Genomic DNA, 23,408 nt, shown 5'->3' on the forward strand with positions numbered 1-23,408 from the left:
GCGCCCAACCATCGGCCGGGAATCTCCCCCTCGATAATTCCAGGCTAGACTCGACATCGTAAAGTGAGATTTACACGACTGTTATCTTATGAATTACTCATTTTGAGTTACAGAGGTCTCGTTACGAGTGCCCGTCCTTTCGTCATCGAATAGGTTCGCAGCTCGATCGGCGATTACTCGCTTGCCGGGTGATCGTTTTCTTCAGGTTTCAAGTCAAGCCCGTTCAGCTCTTTATCGAGAAACGCGATCGCGGACTTCTTTTTTATCAGAAGAGACGTTTCCGTGAGTTTTTTGACCTGTTCGTCACGAATTCTACTCTTCGAGGATTGCGAAATTCAAATTGGCGAGACCAAGGTGGTGGGCTTAAACCCTGTTTTTCGCATTCTTTACCAGAGCAGCCCGAAAAATCATGCAAAATAATTATCGCGATTCTTCCAGCCTAAGGAACGTTATTTTTAATCCGAAAGCTTGGAGCAACAAATATTCAAGCTTTCGTTTTTCTGTTTAGATTCACTATCTTACACCTCAAACCTGAAATCAGTGAGCAATAAGCACCATGAATTTAAGACTTGTCAAAATTTGGCACGTCGTGAATATCGGTTTGAAGCGAATATGAAGCCTTGCTCTATCACGCCAAGGAGAAATCGTATCGTATAATTTGGTACTATTGTTGAGTTTAATCTTCAAAGCTTACAGGTCCGATCGCATGGCATGGGTATTGTCGAAAATTTACGAAGGGGCAGATGCCTGTACAGAATTCCTCCTTTTCTAAGACCCGTGGTAAAGGACCAACAGAAGGACGGAAGGACGTGCCGGTGCATTTGCGAGATTGCCTCAGGGTTTAGAGACAGATAGGAGGCGCGGAATATCGGACCAGAAACTAAAAGACCGCACTAAAAACCGGGGTTCATGTAACGATACCTGCACTGCAGTCATTAAACGGTGAAGGAAAATGCCGTCAGCTTATGGCCGGCGTTGTACAGTAGCGAATGGAATCGCGGGTAATCTTCATTTGAAACTCGATTCTAGACCCGGTAACTTTTAGTTGATATTCAAATGAACCAGGGATGTGACGCTATCGAAGCTAACGGCGAATCTTTAAACCAACGCGACTAGCCTCGATGCAGCTGGTGTCTCGTGTATAGAAACCATTGGTGAATTCGGAATTTCCCCTTGCACCGACTCAGGCAAATAACCGACCGAACTTGTTATCCCAAGTCCGAGAGGAATTCTTGAATGAAAACTCCTGCTCAAATTATGTACACCCCTTGGTACTATACTGCGATTAAAATTATATGAGTAAAAATTTTCCTCTCAATTTCCATATTTCTTTGCAATTTTTCCCCCTCATCATTTTTTGAATTAACCGACGTACCGTTTCGTAAGGCCACTTGAAAGAAGATGTTCCGAGGGAGCGGATGGAAGCTTGATGAAATAAAGCTCATCTAAATTTTTATTTGAAAATAAATTACCCGATGGACTCGAATTCTCTCGGTTTTACTTGTCGGAATATCTGAGGGCAAACGCGTAGTAAATTCCGTCGAAATACAATGATTGTTATTTTATTCAACAAAGTACGTCGAGTGTTCTTCCTAGGCGAGCACGGTTATTCTACGTCTCGTTATTTCTTTTCTTCCGCTTCTTCTTAAAACAAATGATAAATCAATTCTACAAATCCGCAAGTTTTATACCGGTTAAAAACGTTGATGATATGGTGATTGAATAAGTCGGTTATAGAAAGAAAGTAATAAAAAGAATGGCCGTGGTGATATAACGTATAAAAATGAGATGAAGCATGACTTTTTCAAGTGAGGAATATTTTGACTTAAAATTTTCCCAGTGTCGCATGTCGCAGAGGTAGGTTAAAATGAAAGGGCGTCCGTTTGTTGGGTTCGCTCCTTTCTTACTATTATGATTATTATATCTTTCTTCTTTTTTTAGTAGCCAAGGTATATTCGTGGTCCGTGAAATAATGAAAGTTATAAAAGAAAGTTAGGAACCGCAAGGAGATGGTAAGTACTTAAACGTCGGCAGAGTTTACAAAGGCTGGATCCCTGCACCTCTTTTCAAGAGAAAACAATGGAAATTTACACCCTGGCTCACACTCTAACCTTCCTCTCTTCTCGCACCAACTTCCTTCGCGGCGACCACCGATCCTCTTTCTCCTTTCCCCCATTCCCCGTGTCCTGCCAAGCTCTACAGTGTTGCAACTCTTGCTTCTTGTATCTCGAATCAGCTGTTCTAAACTCTCGATCTCTTGGTCACGTATCGGATCCCTGAAGATTTATGGTTCCAGCGTTTATAGTGCATCTGGAAATCGTTCGTAAAGTGCACCGCTACACTGCTACGGGTAAATTAAACCACTGAACGTGGGTTTGGTCGATGAACGTGCCAAGGAAATCTAGACATTAACTGCCCCATAGCCATCCTGGGGAACCCTAACACCGATGGTCACAATGGTCACAGTATTTACGTGTCCATGGTGTATAACCGAGGAGGATACATTCGTCAATCGCCGATAACGAGTCATCGATCGATACTACAAGAAAAGGTGTTAAAAAATATCTGATATGTTGTAATTTTCATGTGAATAGCCGCCGCAAGAGGCGTAGAGCAGAGCGGTGCGTGCAATTTTGCTTGGAAATGTATTTTGCATTTTTGGGACCCGGAGAAGACAGAGCCAACCCTAGATTATGGAAATCATGTAATAGTGCTTTGGTATACGACGGAAGGCGGGTGGGCACGTTGGTGCCTACTTTCGTTTCACGGTATAGCCTCGTTATTAAAACCCAGGTGGCTTGTTATATATTAATGTAATCTATTCTCGCAGCCACGTTAATCCCTTGCCCTGCACCCAGCACTGCCTAGTCACTCGTATTACCGACTCGTCTGCGACGTAGCTGTAGAATTCTGTCTGTTCTCGGGCAATCCCAGTTTCCCATCTATTCAAATTCATCATCATCTTCGAACACATTACACCTTTTGCCGCGCAATGAGATCGCTACATTACGCTAATTCGATTCTTCCATTTTCAGGTGTTTAAAAAATGGTCGACTCTAACCGCGAAGCGAAACAGATTATACTCTGGAATTGATCTCACAGTTCGTGTTGTACTATCGGTCTGTAATAATGGATGAGAATGGCCGGTGATGTAGTGTAGAACATGAGGCGGAGAGCGATGAAGAGGAAGAAAGACACCCGGAGAACGATAGAGAGAGAGAGAGAGAGAGAGAGAGAGAGAGAGAGAGAGAGAGAGAGAGAGAGAGAGAGAGAGAGAATGAGAATGATACGGAGGGATACTTTGTTCAGTCCAGTAGCAGAGAGGGATCCTTGGTACTTTAGAACTCTTTGATATTTCACCCTGCAATGGTAGTTTCTTGTTTCTGAATCATGTTGCGCGATTCCAGCCAATCAATTAAAACTGTGGAGTGATAATCAATTGGGAGTAACACATTTACAGCCAAAGACAGTCGAGCAGCAGTGGGATATAATTCGTGGAACGAATAAACGAATAACTTTCACCCGGCGCGAATGGAGGGATGATTTCTATTGCGACTCTGTTCATGATCCTGGCATTTGTTCCCGATAAATAATTTGTGGTTAACATTATTTCATAGTGTCCCTAATTTAAGTGAAATCCCATTGAAGAGAGAGAGAGAGAGAGAGAGAGAGAGAGAGAGAGAGAGAGAGAGAGAGAGACAGAGAAATAGTGGGTTTCAGAATTTTCTGGGTCCACTTACATAAAAACTCGATTACAGAAACTCTTAGCAGCCAGCTATATGTATACACTGTGCGAATTAGTTGAGGATAGTCTGAAGTAATTTTTCACAGAAAAATGTAAGGATGAGTTCAGTATTTCATTAATACCATCCGGAAAGTGGTACAAGGAACTTACCGGAGAGCATTTAGCGGTAATCATTCGTCGAGAGAGGAAAAGTGAATGCTCTTCGGGGTGCTATGCGGTTCAAGGAACGAACGCTGTACCTCGCAAAGGGGTGAAAAAGCGACTGAATCAGATGCTTCCGTAAATAAAAAGCACTATCCGTCATTTTAGTTCTTCCCCAATGCTGCACGAATCGCTTACCGATTTGTCAATTCGAAATTTCTTTAATTCGAAAATGAAAACATCGCACTTTCAGTCAAGGAGAAGGGAAAATAAGTAAACCATCTAGTCTAGTTTTTGGATTCCCAAAATCAGCAAAACTGGAAATAGTATCAGGTGTATATGATACATCCGCTAATGCCAAATTACTGAACTGAGCGGTAATTAGTTGGCGAAAGAAGTATGGAAGCGTGATAGGAAAATCGTGGATCAATTTGAAAAGTAACTATTCGGAGTTTCTAACCTAAAACGATCTCTCATCAGAGTGCGGGAGCCAAATAAATATCTGCTTGCACTTCCGCTTCCGTTTCTCAAGCCTTAACCTAGGGTAGCAGTAGCAGCTGTCCAAGTTCTGACTTCTAAGAGGGTTTGCCAATTAGGAGAGCCAGCCTCATTAGAGGGCTGTCCCAAGTCAGAGAGATAGAACGAGATACTCTAAGACGGACTATAAGATTCGAAGTAAGACTGAATGTAGAGAAGAGTACAGCCCTTAACTCGAAGAAACAGTAGTCGATATTAACCGTAGGTGGTTTTTTTTTATTCCTGTTTTCTTTTACTTTATTTTTTTTTTTTTTTATTCCATACAGCTTCCGGTTGATAAACTTTTGTGGGAGAGAGAAGGGAGGTGAACTAAACCGCGTCCCATGAATTGTGTTTGAGAAGAAGGAAAAAACAAAACCGCAAGAAACTTCCAGGCTGGTCTTTAAAGATGAACGAGTTTGAACTCTATGATCTCATGTACCCGATAGAAAGTGCTTAGCGTGCTCTGCTAGTTGTCGTACTTTCAGGAAGGTTCTTCGAGCTTCGGAGAGTTTTAGAGAGTCATAAAGTCGCGGTTGAAAGTTGCTACGGAAGCTGGATACGTACCGGCTCTTTGATATTGAGAGTCGCGTTTGGAACGCGGTAATCGAAGCAGAAATGGACCTGATATACCATTTAGTCTTATCATCGATACGTACCATACGCGGTCGAATAAGTTTCATCGAAGAAGTTGAAGAAATTACGAGACACCACAACTTGGCAGTTTAGAGCTTTTTAGGGTCTCTGACACTTTGAATAAAGGGCGGTCAGATACCCGAATGCAAAGAGAACCGCTGCGAGAGGAATGAAAGTCTGAATCAGCACGTGAAAGTACCAGTATGGAACGGATTAATCTAGCCTCTGTGTAACTTTGAGAGCAGCAAATAAGTTTCGCTGCCTGTGGGCTTGAGTTGGCAAGCACGTAACCCACTGTATGCGAATGTCTGAATGGGGGCAAGAACTATTTTGTTCTTGTTGGAATGCATACAGTCACGACTGTTTCCAATTTTGTCGCTTTGAGGGTCCCATAAAAAGAACCTCTATTTGACCAGCTTAGTCAACCCTGATAATTCCAAATTACATTCCCTGCAGTCCCGCAGCTTCCTTTCCGAAAGCTGCAAGGCTTTTGTCGTCGGGATGGTGATTTTCAGTCCGTACGAAGAAGGTCAGGAAGTTTATTTCAGCGGAAAATGAGCAATGGAAGTTATCGGTGACAGCCTGGCAGAGTTTTCAACGAAATGTTCAAGTTCATATCTCTGGTTGAGCCGCGGAAAAAGAAATCGATGCACCCGCACAACTCCAAGTTATAATTGAATTTCCGAGTTCGAAGGCGTACGTGTAGGTGTGCCTACATCCGTTGCTGCTCGCGCTGATAAAAAGCTCCGGAGGTTAATCGAGAACCGAATTCTGGATCTTGACCGAACAATAAGCAAGCGTGTATATTTATAATATACATATATTGACGAGGGTTTCCACCACGGGGAGAAGAGTTTCTCCGCATCCATCAACCATATTCAGGATAATATCTGAGTGCGTCTGACAGAGCAGCTTAGCGCTGATATATCGAGGCATTTCTCAGCCACCACCTCCTTCGCCCCTTTCTCCAGTTCTTCGTACTTGCCCTTCGTCCTTACCCGGCGAAGGCTTGCCTTTCATTCATTCGACCAGCAACCTCCACCGCCGTCGTCGCTACTCCACCATGTACAGAGTTACGATGTCTATACTTTTATCCGCGGTACAGTGCCGTCGACGGAGGCCCTCTTCAACCAGCGACTTCAAAGATTGCAGGAGTCGAATTGAAATGTAAATTCCATGGTTTTAGTCAATTGACTTTTTTACGGCCGGATCGATGTAGGCTCGAGAGTCCCTGAGTATAAGCCTCTCGAAATTGTGTTTCCTCCTTTCTTTCTCACGGTGAGTTATAAGAACCAATATCGAAGAGAGTAATATGGCTGAAAATTGTTGAGTTTCAACACTGTGGACACTGCCTGCCCTTTGTTTCGAAGAAGTTTCATGCCGAATGGAAAAGGAGATTAACGACGAAGAGTTCCCGAAGATTGAAATTGAATGTCGGTAATGGTACTTGTCCCGTTTAATCATCTACCACCGGATCACTTAGCGGACGTATTACACCAACGTGAACTCTTAACGACCCTTGCAGCCAGCAGCTGCACCAAAAACCCACCGCAGCCTGCTGTCATATTAAAAATCCGGGCTGGTTACACGGCGTAAAAATTCTTAAACGATGCATATTAAAAATATAAGTTAAACAGGGTCGGCTGCGTTTAAAAGAACTGCAGATCCGCCTTCATGAGCCAAGTCTTCTTTAACGGAGTAAAGTATTGCCTGCGTTTTAACTGCGATTCAGCGTTGCATCGATGGTGAAAAACCGGCGCTGCTACCTCAAAACCACCTATTCGCGGCTCGATATTTATGGCCATTCCATCTACGCGTGTCATCGGATTGATTGATGGATTGTTGGTACGCCTCCGAGGCGATGTTGGAACATGTGAAAACGTCGGGATGGGCGAACGTTCACAGACCAGGATCTTGAGTATTTTGCGCGACATCGGAGATGATCCTTGATAAATTCCCCCGACGAGTCACGGGTCCCGATGAAGTAGTTTTAGAAACGTCACTTGACCCAGCTTACGGTTCAGAAGAACCACAGCGCTGGAGCGGATCCATTCTTGCGAATATTGTCCAAGGTGTTTTCATTTCGACGTGAAATTATCAAGCTCGTTAGATAAATAATACGACCGCTATCCTAAACACTCGAATTTGCACTAAGCTTGTCATAAAGATACGGTAATTGAAATTGTTCAACAAATTCCTCCAGTGCTTTCAGAATACCGCCAACAGACAGAGCGAATAATTTTATGGAGCTTAGTTACGATCTCGGTAAATTGGGATTGATCAAATCGGTTAATTTTCTAACTCGCTGTGCGATCGTTGTTCGTTCACGGTTTTCCGCACTTGGCAATAAATCAAGTCATCTGAAATGACGCCGCTGAAAGATTCCGAGGATAATCAGTATAGACACTTTGTCGGCACCAAATTCCAATTTGACGCTATCTAAAATTGGCCCCTTCGAACGAAGTCGAAGCTTGTGAAATAAAATTGGCGACCAAAAAATGGCCGATGGAAGGCGGGCCAAACTCGCGAAATTTGCATGGCGTGTAAACAAATTTTTCGGGTCTTCTAATTTGAGAATTGTAGGGAAATTCGGAATCATGGAAAAAGATTAAGGATCTCGCGTCCGTGTCGCCGAGCATCCGGCGTTCCGCGACAAGCTTGGAATAGCAGGGAATAACAGTCAGTCCACTGGCGACTTGGAATGGCATGTGGAAGTCCGCGTTCTCCGTGGCTAAGCGACTTGAGTAAATAGCGACGTGCCGTTTACATCGAGTCATATACGACGTTCGACGAGTAAATGTCGGGGTTATCTATCCGCTCCAACGTATAACAACTTCTCGAGGCTGCAGACTTTCAGCCAGGGCAAAGTTTCAAGTACTTTTATACTACCTGCGGCAGTATAACGTTATACCATAAACGCGGCTTACAAGTCGAGATGTATTTTTTGTTAAGGATTAACTATTAAGCGAAGCTTAAGTGTTTGAAAAGTGCAGAGCCCATTGCAGAGTGTATAAATGCCCATCTAATGCGGGCAAAACTTTACTGCTGAGAAGATGATCCGCCCTTGGAGAGTCAATTCCACGTCGAGGACCCGTTTGGCACTTCAAGTTTGAATTATTTCAACATTTTTTACGGGCCAACAAAAAGGGGAGCAAAAATTCTTCTACGCAGCTGCTTAGCCCGTGATTTTTTTTAATGAAATATCATACTTGGGAGGTGGAATTTTTTTATTCAAGAAAACTCTCGGCCACTCGAGCTATAACGGGCCGTCCTTATTCTCCGGTAAAATGTCCACGTGGTTGGTCGTCGGAAGGTTTCAACTTCGGAGTCGAATCTCGTAGGAAATTACAATCCATCGGTAGGTACTCCAAATAAGAGGGTGTGACATTAGTGAAAACTGCTATCGGTAAGTCGGACAATCAATTTTCCGTCCAGAATCGTGCGTCTTCGATAATTTTCGATTCGTGATCAGTTTCAAGATGGATTTGATACAGTGGAATTGGAAAGGAGGAAAAACCAAATGACACGTGAATTTCCGTGATCACTGAACGCGATGATGATGACAGTCATGTTTCACGTGAAAATAAAGGACACGTGGCGATGTCATTTCCTTTCAAGTCTCAACGTAGGAGATGAAAACGAATTGCGATCTCATGACAAGTTCCGCATCCGGTCAACCGTCGCAATGTTCCGTGACACGTATTCAGAAAAATGAGCAGCACCCGAGCATTCGAGACAATATAAAATCCATGCTTTATGCATTAGACTCGTCTGTTATAAAAAGCACGGCCACTTTAATCCCACGACTCTCGTCACTTGTTTAAAAAAAGAAGATAAAGAAAAAGCTCATCGCGATGCAGGTAATGCAAACAGATAAATGCCACGTCATAATCCTATGTGCAGCATTATACGGACAGCGTAGCGGTATAAAGCCTGTACAGTTCGTTTAAATACTCAGTTTTCTTTTAATTCCTGCACTCCGAGTTGAATTATCGCCGACTCAAACGTGCGAGTAGTTGATGCGTTTTATTTTACTCTTCATTTTAAAATTTTCATCCTCAACGTACGCGAGGTGGAAGTTTTGATCCTTATCCATCGTTGACAGGGAAAATACGAGCGAGAAGTTCTTTGTTATCTGACGCTTTCAGTTGACGCCCGACTGTCTTGATTATATTACTTTTCCTCCAAGCGTTGTTTTTCACGCCTTCATACGCAAACGCAATCGTACACACAAATACACACACACACACACACAGACACGTGAACACGTATAACACTGCGAATGGAAAATCGCTCTTTCCAATTGTTTTTTCATTCCATACTTTATTCCCGGACTTTTTCCACCCTCTTTCCCGCTCTCTTTTTCCCCTGCATTTTTTCACAACCAAAGGGCGATATGTTCGTTTAACGGGGCCGCGACTTCGACCGCGAATGACAATGGGAAACCCTCTTTACGATCTCGCTACCCGCGGTATGATTTCGCGGTTGACTCGATGATTCATGCCCATTTCCCACCCTCTAATCCGGCACCACTAGCCGGGAAATTCTCTCTCTCTCTCTGACCTCTGCAGACGCTCATCGATTGCCTCCGAGGGACTTGTCATTTCAAACCCGGGGTTACAGCTTCCCCAGACTCAACTGGGCAATGCCCTGTCGAATACGCGAGAGAAGAAATCAATCGGAAGTAGATAAGTTGTTACGAAATCTGTTATTGCAGCAATTGTTTCACGTACTCTTATTGTTTGCATTGAACGAAACCGTCTCACGTCTTACAATGTTGATTTTTGACAGGCAATAATGAGTCCAGGTTTGTCTTACGCAGATTTTTCTATGCTGAATTCAAATATATTCATCGTCAAGTGTTTGCGGTACGTTTAGTTGATTCGTAAGGTATTAGGAAAGTAAAGTAAAGAAAAATCATGGTGCGGCATTTTTTTCGAGAGATTATAACTTGGGAAGATGTGCTAAAAAAACGTGAATCCAAAATCCAAAAATGGATTTTGGACTAAAGAAAAATACGCACAATGGTGATTTTTCGTGACTCTCTACGTGATTTTTAATAATACAGAAAATACGAGTGATTGTTATTTCAATCACTTGATACACAAGAATCTATACTGATTCACTGAGTTTTATGTTTGTAAGCGATATCTGATTATTATTGGATTGTGTAACTTAATCATGCACGCGTCGTTAAAGTAATTATTAATATGGGATCAAATCTGGTTTTCCACTGTGTACAAAATCCTTTCAGCTCTATTCATGCTGAAAGTGCGCCATCGTTGAAAACCGTTATTTCATCTGGATTCACGGAGTTGAATTTCAAACTTCATTAATACAATAATTATATATATATATATATATATATATGTATGTATAAATATTAATATAATTTGAAATAAAATTAACGCCTTCGAATAAACACTCTGCAGACAGAGATATCGGAATAAATTACACTCATTTCATTATGAATGAATTATTCATTGCATTGTGAAACATATTCGTTGAACAGCTGAAAAGACAGAGCGAGAAAAAAAAATCCTTGGTTAATAGTGCTCGTTCCGTTCGATTATCTCGTTATATCCAGCATAAATTATCCATTTGATTAAAAAGGGCTTTGATGATCGGCTTCATTCTTTTACGACGCCGTGATAAGACATCGTCTATTAATCGAAATATAGATTCGTAATTCGATGTCAAATTGGTGGGATTGAAATTGTATTATCGTAAACAGACGTTTAAGACAGAGACAGTGATGAGTTTGAAAATTGCAGAATTAAATCATTTAACACGTTTACAGTCAGATCTTGCTCTTTCGGTTAACCCTTTCAGTTACAAAAGCCACTATAGTGACACCCTTTTTTCCTTTGAAATTTTTTTTTATATTTCGTGCGAAATCCTGAATCTCTTTGCATCGTCAGGAAATTGAATTGCGTGACTGTAAGGGATAAATTTACGGTAAAATATTTAACGATATTTATATACCGGTTTTAAAAATCTGCAAAAATCTTTCAGGCTAAACCGTTAAAAATTATGATCAGTCAGCACGAATTATTTGTTACCATGTTCACCTGCACTGACAACTTGCGCTACTTCACGATGCGTGAGAGATCTTTGTCTCTATCAGTTTGAAATAAAGGTGTTCTTTTCGAACCAGAACAAATAGCTTTAGACGTCGCAGCCCAATTGCGATAGAAATTATGCATTACCCGTGAATTCGCAAGTGACAAGATCCAGATAGTCTCGGATCTACTTCTCGAAGAACGAGATCAAGTTCGGTTTTTTTAATCGCAAAAAAAAAAAATAAAACATATGAAATTAGATAGTAATTGAAAAGGTCCCTATCGAGTAATCACTCGAAATAACTATAACGACTAACAATAAGAAAAAAATATCCTACACATACTTTTTCCCTACTTTAGTGTAAATAACCAAAAGTTTTGAATAATCTGATCTAATCTTGCTTCAGATTCGTCTACCAGGAGAGAAATTATAAGCGTCGACTTGTTAACCTAATTTTTCTGCGTTGCCTAATAAAGAATGAATTTGGTTTTTTCACTGTCTGTACAAAGCTGGATTACGTCACCGGAAGTGTAAAGTTGTGATTTAGATTTGATAATCATTGCAGAATAGATTGGTTATATTTTCATAAATAATAATTATACGTTTTTGTTCTCGATCTGGCGAAACAAGCACGCCGATTTTGGGCGGCTTCTGACCGGAATCTTTGCCTAGCGTCCGACTGAAAGCCGGGCTTTTCGGTTGGGCCCATTCAGCCGTACAGTTTTTTGGAAAGTTTTAAGTGTGAAAAGGATGTACGGGTACATTGGCCCGCTTTTCCATGGCTGGGAAAACCATCTGCAGAAACTAATGAAAGCGATTAGCGTCGGTGTCAGAGTGCGGTTGTGGCTAGGGTCGACCCATTATAACTTGAGCCACTGTTCACATTCCACGTTAACGGCAGATGGATTACTCTTAGCACCTCGTTCGGAGGCGGCACATCTGCACATGGTTACACGGAAACCGCTGTTTTCATAGAATCCTTCAGTCTCGAAGAGAGAGAGAGAGAGTGAGAGAGAGAGAGAGAGAGAGAGAGAGAGAGAGACAGAGAAAGTTAGAGGAGTAAAACGAGAGACGTGGAGAGGAAATACGAATAAATTCTCCAAACACGTTAGCGTCCTGCGCCCTCAAAATGAGTTTATTGTTTTCGGAACGAAAAAAAAAAAAGAAAACGGGGCAAAAAACGAAGATAACGTACATATGGCACGTAAAATTCGGCCGGCTCTGCACGGTTACCAAAACTAACCTGACGTAGTACTGTTCCGAAAATTTCTCTCGTCTGAATGGCTCACTAAATTACAAAGATTAAAGGCAGGTTAGCCCATAAAATTGTACGCCGGTTTAGTACAACAGCTGACTCCATTGATAAAATATTGTTTATAGAGGGGATAAGGTATTTATAGGTTGATGAAAAAAATGGGCCGAGAATAAACGAATCTGTTGTCGCAACGAAAAACAAAAAAAAAAAACGTTGAGAATTCATGCGATACAATTTGTACATTTGAATCCACCGAAACTTCGCAATATTCAGAGAGTGCAAATTCGTCGATTCGTTGACTAATTTCTATCATGTCACATATTTCTTAGCACTGTCACGTCTCAAATACAGTCATTAGGAAAAACTGACTCGAAAATCAGGTTATCCTGCATTAAAAATAATCATGTATTATATACACGTATATATTATATATAACGAGATATTACAGATGAATTGACTAAAATTGCCTCTCGAACTAGTATAATTATGTAAATGTTCAATTTCGAGTTTATTTATATTTTTCAAACTGGTTTTTCCGGTAGCCGTGAATGTGTGAAGGTGAAAAAAAGAGGGTTTGCATTTTTTGTAAACATCATTCATCGACTTCGCGGTGGGTTTGACCATACAACAACTTGCCCGAGGGAAACTCGAACCTGTCGGTAATAATGAGTTTTGTAAAATTTCCTGGAAGCAGTCACAACGAAGCTTGGAAAAATGCAAATCTCATGTACGTACAATAAACTCGTTTCAAGCTGCAAACAATTCGTGGCGGTATTTGCAGTTGAATCTTTTGCTTTCAAACGGCATAAAAAAATTTAGTGAACAGAGGGTCGAGATGAAAGTATAAATAAATTGAATCGGAGAACGAAAGCCGCGCAAGCGCTATTCCACGGTGGAATTCTGCTCAATATTGTTGAAAATTACTACTTTCTGGATCGCGTTTCGTTTTCCGTACCGTGTATGTATCAAAAGGGCGCAAAGTCACTGGACGACGCGAATCGTTGGGTCGGGGTCAAAATCCTGAAAGACCGAAAAGTCGATTGGTCGAAAACCCGAAATTTTCGAGATAAAAATTCTAAAACAACGAATGACCAGCGTACCGAAGCTGGGAATTTTGCTACATCACCCAGTTGAATAACTGTTTTCCCGAATGTTCATTTAACCGAACGCCTGCTTATCCGAAAAAGTATTTTTAGGACAGTCGGCATTCCGGATGACCAAAGCATAAAATGTGGAGATACGGAAAAATGAACGTTCCGAAATTAAAAATCGAGAGCGGCTAATACTTCCAACAGCCGTAAAACTGAAAGAAATAGTTGTTGACAATCAAGTTTCAGAGGGAGCAACATCACGATTTGCAAAATGCAGAAGGGCCAGAAAGCCAAATGGCCGCAATACGGTTGTCATGGTTACGTGGGCTTGTGCTAAATGGCACCAGACACCGGCCATCGGATACGCGTGTCGTTCCAGAGAATATATGGGTTTATGACGTCATCCAACCTTCCGGCATTTTGGCCATTTTGTCTTCAGCGGGTTCCGAGATTTCGACCTTTCGAGTCTTTGGTCAGTCGTTATTGGTGAATTCGGATTCGTAGATCTTCGACAAAGGCACGACTCTAACATTTGTGAATTCGATTTTTTGACTGTTCGGTATTTTCGCAATTCAATATTTTGCCCTTCGTAATCTTGGCCATTCTGAAAAAAAATGTCGGTATCGATTTATTTATACATTTTTGCGTTCTCAATTTTTATTTTTCCACCTGACAACTTCTCGTATTTATAATCTCTCTACGTTTTCAATTGTCGGTAGTTTGGCATTCGGGATTTCGTTCCGTCGACTTTTTGGTCTTTGCATTTTTGTACCCCAGCCGATTGTTCGCCGAGGTGATCCTCACTCCTGCAGGCTGCTACATCGCAGCTAGGTTGGTCTTATTTCGTACATAGAGAAGGCGAGCGCCGTTGGGAAATCATCTAATTTGTATACAAAACGAAAATTTCAACATCGAGCCACGCAGACACATATACATACGGGATTAACGTAACAATTTTCCTTCCTCAAAAAGCTGAGGGCTCTCTCCTTTGCTGCATTTTCCGTACGACTACGCATCCACCCTTGCGTGTTAACTGTGTCGGATATATCCTTCGGGCTCTTGCGATATTCAAACACAATGTAAGTAGATGGCATTTTCAGGGAATCGAATCTTATCGCAGTAACATTGAAGGAGAAAATTTTTTGCCCATTTAAAAAAATCAATTTGTAGACGCATTTCATACGAAATTCACACGTGGAAACATAATCTTATGTTGTAAATAGTTACATTAATGAAACAATTGTTTGAAAATCGCGAACAAATTAATTTCAATGAAATACATTTCAAAACACGAAATCTCACTTGGAATTTAGTCGATTTAATGAAATAATACATTTTTCGTGATATTATCAAAATATTGAATACACTCCGGTACATTCAACTAAATCGTTTAATGCAGCCCGCTAAATCTATTCGGTGAATAAAGATCAGTAAGATTCAGGAAATCATGAAGGCTACAGCTTAATTATCGCTATTAAATAATATGTTATACCGTGACTCTACAAAATTTTTTGTTGAAATAGTAAAATAGTGTCTGTAACGCGTTAAAAATCCTTTCTCGCAAGAGAAGTAAGATCAGCAATTATTAGGAGATGCTACAGGCATGTGTCCAGTAACATCAGTAGAACCGAATTATGCGTGGTCTGATACCGTTGAATCAGTCTGTCAATTCACAATGGCATATTTCTTTGTCGTTGTTTGATGTGGCCCTTAATTTTTGTAGCAATATAAACTACGATCAGGCGATAATTTTTTTAGTCACGACAATTAATCGATCATTTTTCAATCATTACTGAATGATTTTACTGCGCAAATCCGATTTTGCAATTGCAACAGAATCTGTAAGATTATGGTGCCAGAGCTTTTTTTAAACAATATGAAAACATTTTATTTTCTGCGCGCTATAAGATCAAATAAACTTCTTGTTTGTGAGAAAACGATGTTTGGTCTGATGAATATTAACTCTGAAATTTCGTTGCTAGGAGCAAATGTTGCTCATTACGCAGAAAAACTTTTCCGAGTGTAGTTAAAAAATTTTCACATACTACATATATCGAAACGATATCGAAAACGTTCAATAAATAACTGCTAAAAGCTGGATCAAAATCGATCGTTGAACCCGCTCGGCGATGGAAAATTGTTGAAATTCTTCCACATCCTTTAAGACGCGGGCGTTCCTTCGAGGATCAATATATATATATAGCAAAAGACAATCATGACACGTCAGTCGAGTCGGCAAAGTGTTTTAGAAGATTTAATCACTAGTGGAAGGAAACCGAGAGCAAAGTTTCACGGAGGTAATAATTGTCCTCAACAATTAAAACCCCTGACGGTATGAAGTTGGTAACTTTGAACGATTAACCTTTGTGCGAACGTGGCGACAGCCGAGACCGAGGCCCCATTGTGTTCTAATGCAAAGTATTTCAACTCCTCTTTACACTCGTTCTTGATACCTCCGTCGCTCAGAGTCTGACGACAGTGAGAAAGTCCATATAGAGAGAGCTGCACGATTCGCGCCGAGGAAACAAACTCCGGGATCTTCGTACAGTTAACCCGGATAGAAGTTTGCTTGCGTACGTTCGTTTTTTTTTTTCCACTATTTTCTCGTCTCGAAACTTGGTGGTGGCGCAGGTGATGCTAAGGGATGAACCACCTCGCGGTTTACCGGCTGCAGAGTCTCTTTACGCACACATTCCTTGAAACCCGGTCAAACTGCACCAGCCTGCAGGAGTTAATCCCTGATAAATCCTCCAACTCTCGTCTAATTCCGTATTGAGCTTCCTTAATTTCATTCCGCCGGGGACTCTGCAGGTTTCTCCGATTTCACGTGGATTCAGACTCGAAAAAACGACCAACCAGATTTGAATTCATTTGTTCTTCTCCTTCGGTAATCTTTGCTACATCTCCGATCGATCGGACATTCTCACCGATTCGTTACAACTGTTACAGCACAAAAGATACAAAACTTTTCCAGAGATGACGGGAGTTGTGAAATTTCATAATTTGCGAATCTCTAAATCATTTACGATCGTGCCTGAAAAATTTTCGTTTGATCTGAGGTATGTCGCATTTGTCTTCAGTTCCGCATGCTCAAGTGCACGGAAAATTTCGAAGGAAAGGAATTTCATTTCGCGGCAACAGGACGTGGGATATTATTCCTTCTACGAAGGGGAAAATCTCGGTAACGTTTGCGAATTTAAAAATATCAAATTTCTAAAAATTTCCACTCCCTTTTACCCAGAAGACATCTCTCCCTATTCGATCTCAGCTATTTTCTCCGGGGAAAATTTAAATCGAAACGTGGATTTCGGATGACGCCTTGATCCGGGACTTGTCGACACGCGGTTTTGACATGTTCATCGAGCGAAGAGCGTGAGGTCAGCCTACCGATTCGCCGGCCGGCGTCAGCCGGTATCAGGAGTGGACAGATTTATGTAGGTAATATCGGAGGCATTAGGCCTTTGACTTATCGGCGTTCGTAAAATCCAGCGTTGCGAAGGCCTATGTTTCATTCATGGGTTCATAATACGTCAGATCTCCGCCCTCCCCGTAGAACAATGCTGCTTAAATCCGCTTCGCCCGTCCCTCTTTCGATCCTTTTCTTTCCTACGCCCTCTCTCTAGCTATCGCAATTTTAAACAGGGGACGGTATTGCTCGCTTGGCATTTATTGTTACTGTACTGCTTTCTTCGACCTTTCTTCCCCAGTTTCTATCATTGTTGCATCACATTGTCTCGATACTTGGCCTTCGGAATGCAGAAGAGCCTTGCAAAATTGTTAATTTTTGCATAGCGTGTAACTACTCAGCTTGTTTCATTTTCTACTCGATTCCTTTCTCAACTTACCCCAGTAATTTCACCTGGATAAAAATTCCGCCACTTTCTCCTGCACATTCAGTCTTCATTTTTTTACATCACTACGCTGGATCCTCGAAAATCATTGTATAGAAATTTTGTCCGGTTAATAAACTCATTGCCCGAAAACAATAAGATTTTAGAGAAATTGAATGTAATTCTGGTGAGTGAGTCGCGATTAATCGGTCTATTCACTACAAAAAAAAAAAAGGGATCACGAAATTCTTGCGGCTTCTACAAATTTATATTATCGCAAAATGGAAGCGTGAACGAGTGATTAGAAGACTATATCAATGGAAATAGGAATCGAACAATATGAGCCAAGCTAAAATATCACGCTGAAACACAAACAGTTGTTGCGAGTGAAATTTTCGGAGTGAATATTCACTGCAGCTTATTCGTTGGATCTATTGTTCTATTGATTGATTCGTATTACGGCTACGCAACTCGAGCCACGAAGGACTCATAGTGAGTGAATAATCGTATTGGGTTCCCTAGACGGACTGGTAGGTTCGGTGAATTGATTCGTTCTATTGAAGGAAACTGGAGAGTCTTCTCTCTCAGGGAGCCTTAGCAACCGAGCCTATTTAGAAGCCAGCTTAAATTTACCTTCACTATCTGAAACTCCGTATCTCGATAAATTCGTTGTATCTCGTTCGTTTCGAATCGATTTCGACGTTAAACGTATTTTCTTTGGTACTTGGATACTCCGTTCGTTTCTGCAAATAAATCACTACATAAAGAGGTAAGAATTCCTTGTCGGACAAAAATTCCGATCTATCATGCATACCATCTGCGGATATACATAATACACATTTATTTCATCCAGTCGTGAACATTAGTATCTACTGCAAATCCCACGTCAGTTTTTTATTTTATGCACTAATTATATCTGAATGGACGATAAAAGAGGTCAGTCGATCAAGCTGAGCTTCCGTTATTTTTTTTTTCATTATTCGTAAAGTTGCATACTTGAAAAAAAAACAGAGAGAAATGCAATGATTGGTTACACAAAATTAATTTCTTTTCCCCAGTTTTTTAGCCAACGAGCAATTAATTCATCCGAGAAGTAAGCGATAGAAATTCAGCGGATCTTCGTACACACACGGTGAGAATTCTTAATGTTTCGATCGTTTCTTGGCTGCAGATAGAGTCAATCGCGTACCGATATCCGTTCGTACGTTATAGGAAAAGCCGTAGAGTGAAGACGTCGGAACGTTTCGCAAACATTTGTTCAAGCTATTTGATTAGTTTAATGGTCCATTGGACTTGACGCGGTTCCATCATCGTTTCCATGATATAACTCAACGGGCAAATAGAATATTATACGGAAGATTTGCCATAGATCTTCGGAATTCCGTGCATTGGTAAACACCTGCTGGCATCCAGGCTAGAAATGTGCGATTCATAGATACGTGCGACTCGATTAACCACTCGAAATCAATCGGTTGTAGGAGAGGTGAGTGAGCAAAAAGTGAAAACTGAAAATAATCGTCGAGTGATCAATAATTGGTGAAAAAACTTTCCGCATAGTCGATGAAAAATTTCAAGTAAAGCCGATACGGAATTCAATCCGTGCACGCAATTCCGTATATAGTGTGAACATAAGTGACTCGTATAGTTTTGTAATTGAGTATTTGCTCAGAAAATTTGCCCCTCCCGTTGGGTAGAAGAATAAAGTAAAAAGGGAGAGTGAAAGTTAGAGGGGAAAAAAGTGGCCGTCGGTGGAAAACACGAGAGTGGCTTAACTTTTAAGTGAGGCATTTATGCCTCATTTTGAGGCCCGTTCGTCTTATACATCTCTCGCCTCTCTACTCTTTTCACCCTTATGGTATTACGCGCGAAAATGATAAAGAAACAGCCGGCACCCTTCGCCAGTCAAAGGGAACCAGCAGCCCTCGGTCTCTGTCCTTTAGTCGATTTCTCAATGGAAGAATTGTTTGCCTCACCGTAACAATAGTACGTTTTGTTCCTTGTATCAACCTCTGAAAGATACGCAAATGATCTTGGGCCAGACTTTGATCTGCACCCTTCCAGCTTATACCGTTCGGCCTTTGTACGATACATTGGTTAATATCAAGTTAGTTTCGAATAAGAATAACGCAACCTCGACTCTGGCTTACCTCAGATCACCCTTCTGCAGTGCGATTTCTTCGAACAGCACACGAATTCGTTCCTTTAATCTGTAACAATGAAAGTATATTTATGCGCTTTGAATTCAATAATTGGCCTTCTGTGACATAGCAGAGAGAATATTTTACATTTTCGAAGAATTTATCAACGTGAAATAAGTCTGTCAAACTTTCTTTTCTCCCTCATTAATATCGATAACAATATTATTGTTATTATTATTATTATTATTATCATGATTGTCAGACTACGTAACTTCAAGATCCAATATTATAAAACAATGAAGAAATAAAAGACGAAATGACAGAAGCAGAGTGGTTTTAATACCGATCGATCGTGAAATGATACCGTAGTTTCGAATATCGTGGACTGCAGAGAGTAATAAAGTCAGTGAATGATATAACTTTCTGAAAGTTGCGACTCTAGTCTAGAATATGAGTTCATTAAAGACATTTCCGAGACTTAACTGACTATGGGTCAAGGTTTATTGTAATCTAAATCCGTGGATTGTACGGCAAGATCCCTTCTCAACGCCTGATAAACTCTATATTTATGTCGGAGCTCATTTGGTGCACAAATTTGACCGATATTTGTAGTATTCGTTATGAAAATTACATCCCATTCTCCAACATTCCAAACTCTTAGTATTCACAAAATGGTCTCAAACTTATATTTGGACTGATGGGATGAACAGTAACAAGTGATTTTCAACGATTGATCTTAAAATACAATATCTATGACCATCATCTACTTGCGAGACCATTTGACACAGCTTTACCCAACGATATTATATTCCGCACCAATTTGGTCCTTGTTTGTACTTGCAAACTTTTTCCAAGTTTATCGCAGCCCATTTCCAAATATCCTTACGTACATTATACCCGACCTTAAAACAGTAATTTGAGAAAGGTGAAAGAGGAGGCGAGATAGAATATAGAAAGTTTCATGACTGTATGACAAGAAGACCCGGTGAGAAATGAGGAAAGTTGTTCGCCGTCGGAAGCACAAGAATTTCTTGTGACGAGAGGATGGGAGGAAGAGATGGAAAGATACGGAGAGTGAGTCAAGGATGGGGACAGGGTGTGTTTATACCGTATAGTTACCTTGCCCGGAACCGGTACGAGCACCGGATGTTCTTCGGGTAGGAGGACGGATAGCGAGGCGAGTAAAACCGTCCACGCAGTGGCGTGAGGGTGGAGCTGACGAATTCGTAGTCACACATACTTCCCGGTATCGGTTGTCCGTCGATCTCGAACTTTCCTGAAACAAGAAAGAACGTGGGTTTATTAAACAGGGTCACTGGTCAAAGAATGTTGGGTCAATCGGTTCCTCTTCCTTCATCTCCGTCCCATGCTTCATTCAACCATTCCCAAGACCTGAATTGGCAAGAATCGAATGTTCCTCATCACAGAATGACGACGCGAGAGCAGTCCATCACTGTGTCGTATAATCTCGAGAGAAGCACTCATCGATTGGTTTTTGACGGATGGAGGCGGCGCCGTGCGGCGTTGTAAAAAGGAGTCTAACCTTGGCCGAGAGTTGTCGGGAAGAAGAGAGAAAAGTACGGAAAGAGAGTGTGAGAGGAAAAAATAGATTGGCAAGATATTCAGTTTACCTTACGTCACTGTAGGCTAGCGCACACCGTATACATCTCACTTATCTCTTGACAAATGACGTCGCTTTTCGCGGCAGTCTGACACGTGACTGACGTAATCAGACTATGACATAATGACCTGCCAACAACCAGACGCAACTCGAGATGGGTTGATCAGGTTAGTGAAAGCGAGACACGCCTCTGAGAGGGATGCCTGCAGGTATTTTCGTCTCCGGTTACTTCCTCTCAACGTGCGCAGGCTTTGATATTAATTCCGATTTCGGAATGATGCTCTGATCCATACCCTTTGGGACGTGTTTTAGGTGTTCGAGTAATCGGAGGCTTCCCAGGGGACTAAATTACCGCAGAAGGGTTCAAGCTCGCTGTTCACAATCACTTCTGTCAGTCTAAGCGAATTACTGATCATGGCTATCCACTGATTATGAGAAACGGTTTTCGTTATTCATACACAGTCTTTGCTCCACCAAATTAGGATCAAAACCTTCAGCCAGTAATGAAATTTTGATAGAGTGAAACTTCCCAATGGCGGACATCTTCGGGACTAAAAATATCGTCCGTTATTGAGTAGTGTCCGTTATTCAAAACAACATTAACCTGTAAATTGTGCTTCTTGAGATTTTTAGACTGTCCGTTCAAGAGAGGAAACCATCGTTGGGAGGTGTACGTTAAGAGAAGTTTCACTGTAACTGGTTCTGCGAATGGCAACGAAGTTTGACTTCTCTTCTCCGCGAGGATACAAGTGCGTAACTAAATCATGTGAATTTCCGAGTTGATCGACAGTCATGCTACCGAGCAACTCGTGCGAATGTCTTCCCGCAAACGCAGGGTTCGGTATTTGACTCTTCTACCGGGGCTGGAATTCTTGAACTCCGAGATGCACTTCGGCACGGTTGGCACTGTTCCTAGACTGAGAAGACGAAACAAAGTGATAGCGGACCGTCTGGGCCAAGATATATTGCAGACCTGCACCGACTTCCGCTTAAGAAACTCGAGATGCCAGAGGGTGAAAATATTTTAAGGAGAAATCGATTTGGCAAAAATAAAAACTTCCACCAAAAAGTGGGAATGAAAGTGTCCTGACGTGCCAAACGTGTTGGCACAAAAATTTGAGCCTATATTTCCGGACGATATCTGTCTCGGTGAGAAAAAAAGTTATTGGTAAAAGTTGGTAATCGTGACACCCTCCCGGGAGTCGCCCTTCCTTGACAGGTAGTCGGGGCTGTTTCATGGTTTAATTCTTATTCTCACCTCGAAATCAAACTCGTGTGGTGAACGAGGGTCCCTGAGAAAGTTCTTAGCACATCGTACGATGAGCAGCTGGCGATAAGACGGGGCTTTTATAACTCTTTGTTCGAAGAAGTTACGCGAAAACTTGTCAAGAGTTTACCAAGGATATCGTGGACGAGGAGCTCTCCCTCCTTCTCCCACTCTCTTTCTCTCCCTCTTTCCCTCTAAAACCAAACCTTGTTTTCTGTCCACCCTTTTACCTGGCGATGCAAGTTTAGTTTATCCCGGGGTTACTTTCGCCATTGAACTCCTTAAATCAAATACAACTAAACCATTCTCCTTTTTCCGTTCTCCGTTCCTGAGATCTCAACCTCTCCTGTCTTTTCAATCTCTGCTCTTCCTATTCCCGTCCCACTTTTCGTTCTCTCTGTTCGATTTTCCAGAGAAACCGCAGGCGGCTCCCTCACCCTTGTAATTCTGTTGTACCACCCTCAACCGTGAAGCCTCTGCTATATTTGCTCGGTCTATCCAACCGCGTCACACAATACTTGCACTTCTCTCATGCATCTTATTTTCTGCAGCGCTTCTGGCGCTTCTCTCTACGTGGTTCCATGTCCCGTTGCTTTCGCCTACGTACGTACGGAAGTACGGCTCGCGTTTCATACAAATTTGGAAATATATTACATTCACAGCGTATCTCTCGAACGTAGTAAAGTTTCTAATTTTTACTCTCGTGCAATGCGATACATCGTTTGAAACCTTCGCTCTAAATAAGTTCACGGAAAACATCGTTCTCCGGTTAGACACACCGATCTCTGAGTAATGATCACGGGATTCGGAATGGACAAATCAAGAAGCAATGAAAAATACATTATAAGCAATTACCACCGTAACGCTGAGATCAAAGGCAATCGCAGAGTCTTTGCCGAGTGATTCATTCAATTACCAAACAAATTAAACATCCAACACTGGATCTTACGGCCTCTCCGAAATTGGCACTCTCGAATAATGCATCGGACATCAATTCGAGAGTAAATGAACTTCGCTGCAATATTTCATTGTCAAACACTACTTACGAAATTTCGATTTCTACGTTAAATTAGAAGTTGGCAAGTTCGTGACGAGGCGAGGAGGC

General features: G+C 41.5%; 1 protein-coding gene across 1 annotated transcript in view; it reads right to left on the minus strand.

The window, feature by feature from the left end:
- Nucleotides 1-23,408, minus strand: part of LOC124298502 (suppressor of lurcher protein 1) — a 370,352-nt gene that overhangs the window by 153,749 nt on the left and 193,195 nt on the right. Inside the window, exons 5-6 of the mRNA XM_046750604.1 lie at nt 20,535-20,691; nt 19,425-19,484 (exon numbers count right to left, since the gene is read on the minus strand). Of these exons, the coding sequence (XP_046606560.1) occupies nt 19,425-19,484; nt 20,535-20,691 (217 nt within the window). The remainder of the gene's footprint in view (nt 1-19,424; nt 19,485-20,534; nt 20,692-23,408) is intronic.

Source organism: Neodiprion virginianus, chromosome 1 (genome assembly GCF_021901495.1).
Source record: "Neodiprion virginianus isolate iyNeoVirg1 chromosome 1, iyNeoVirg1.1, whole genome shotgun sequence".
NCBI classification, from domain to species: domain Eukaryota; kingdom Metazoa; phylum Arthropoda; class Insecta; order Hymenoptera; family Diprionidae; genus Neodiprion; species Neodiprion virginianus.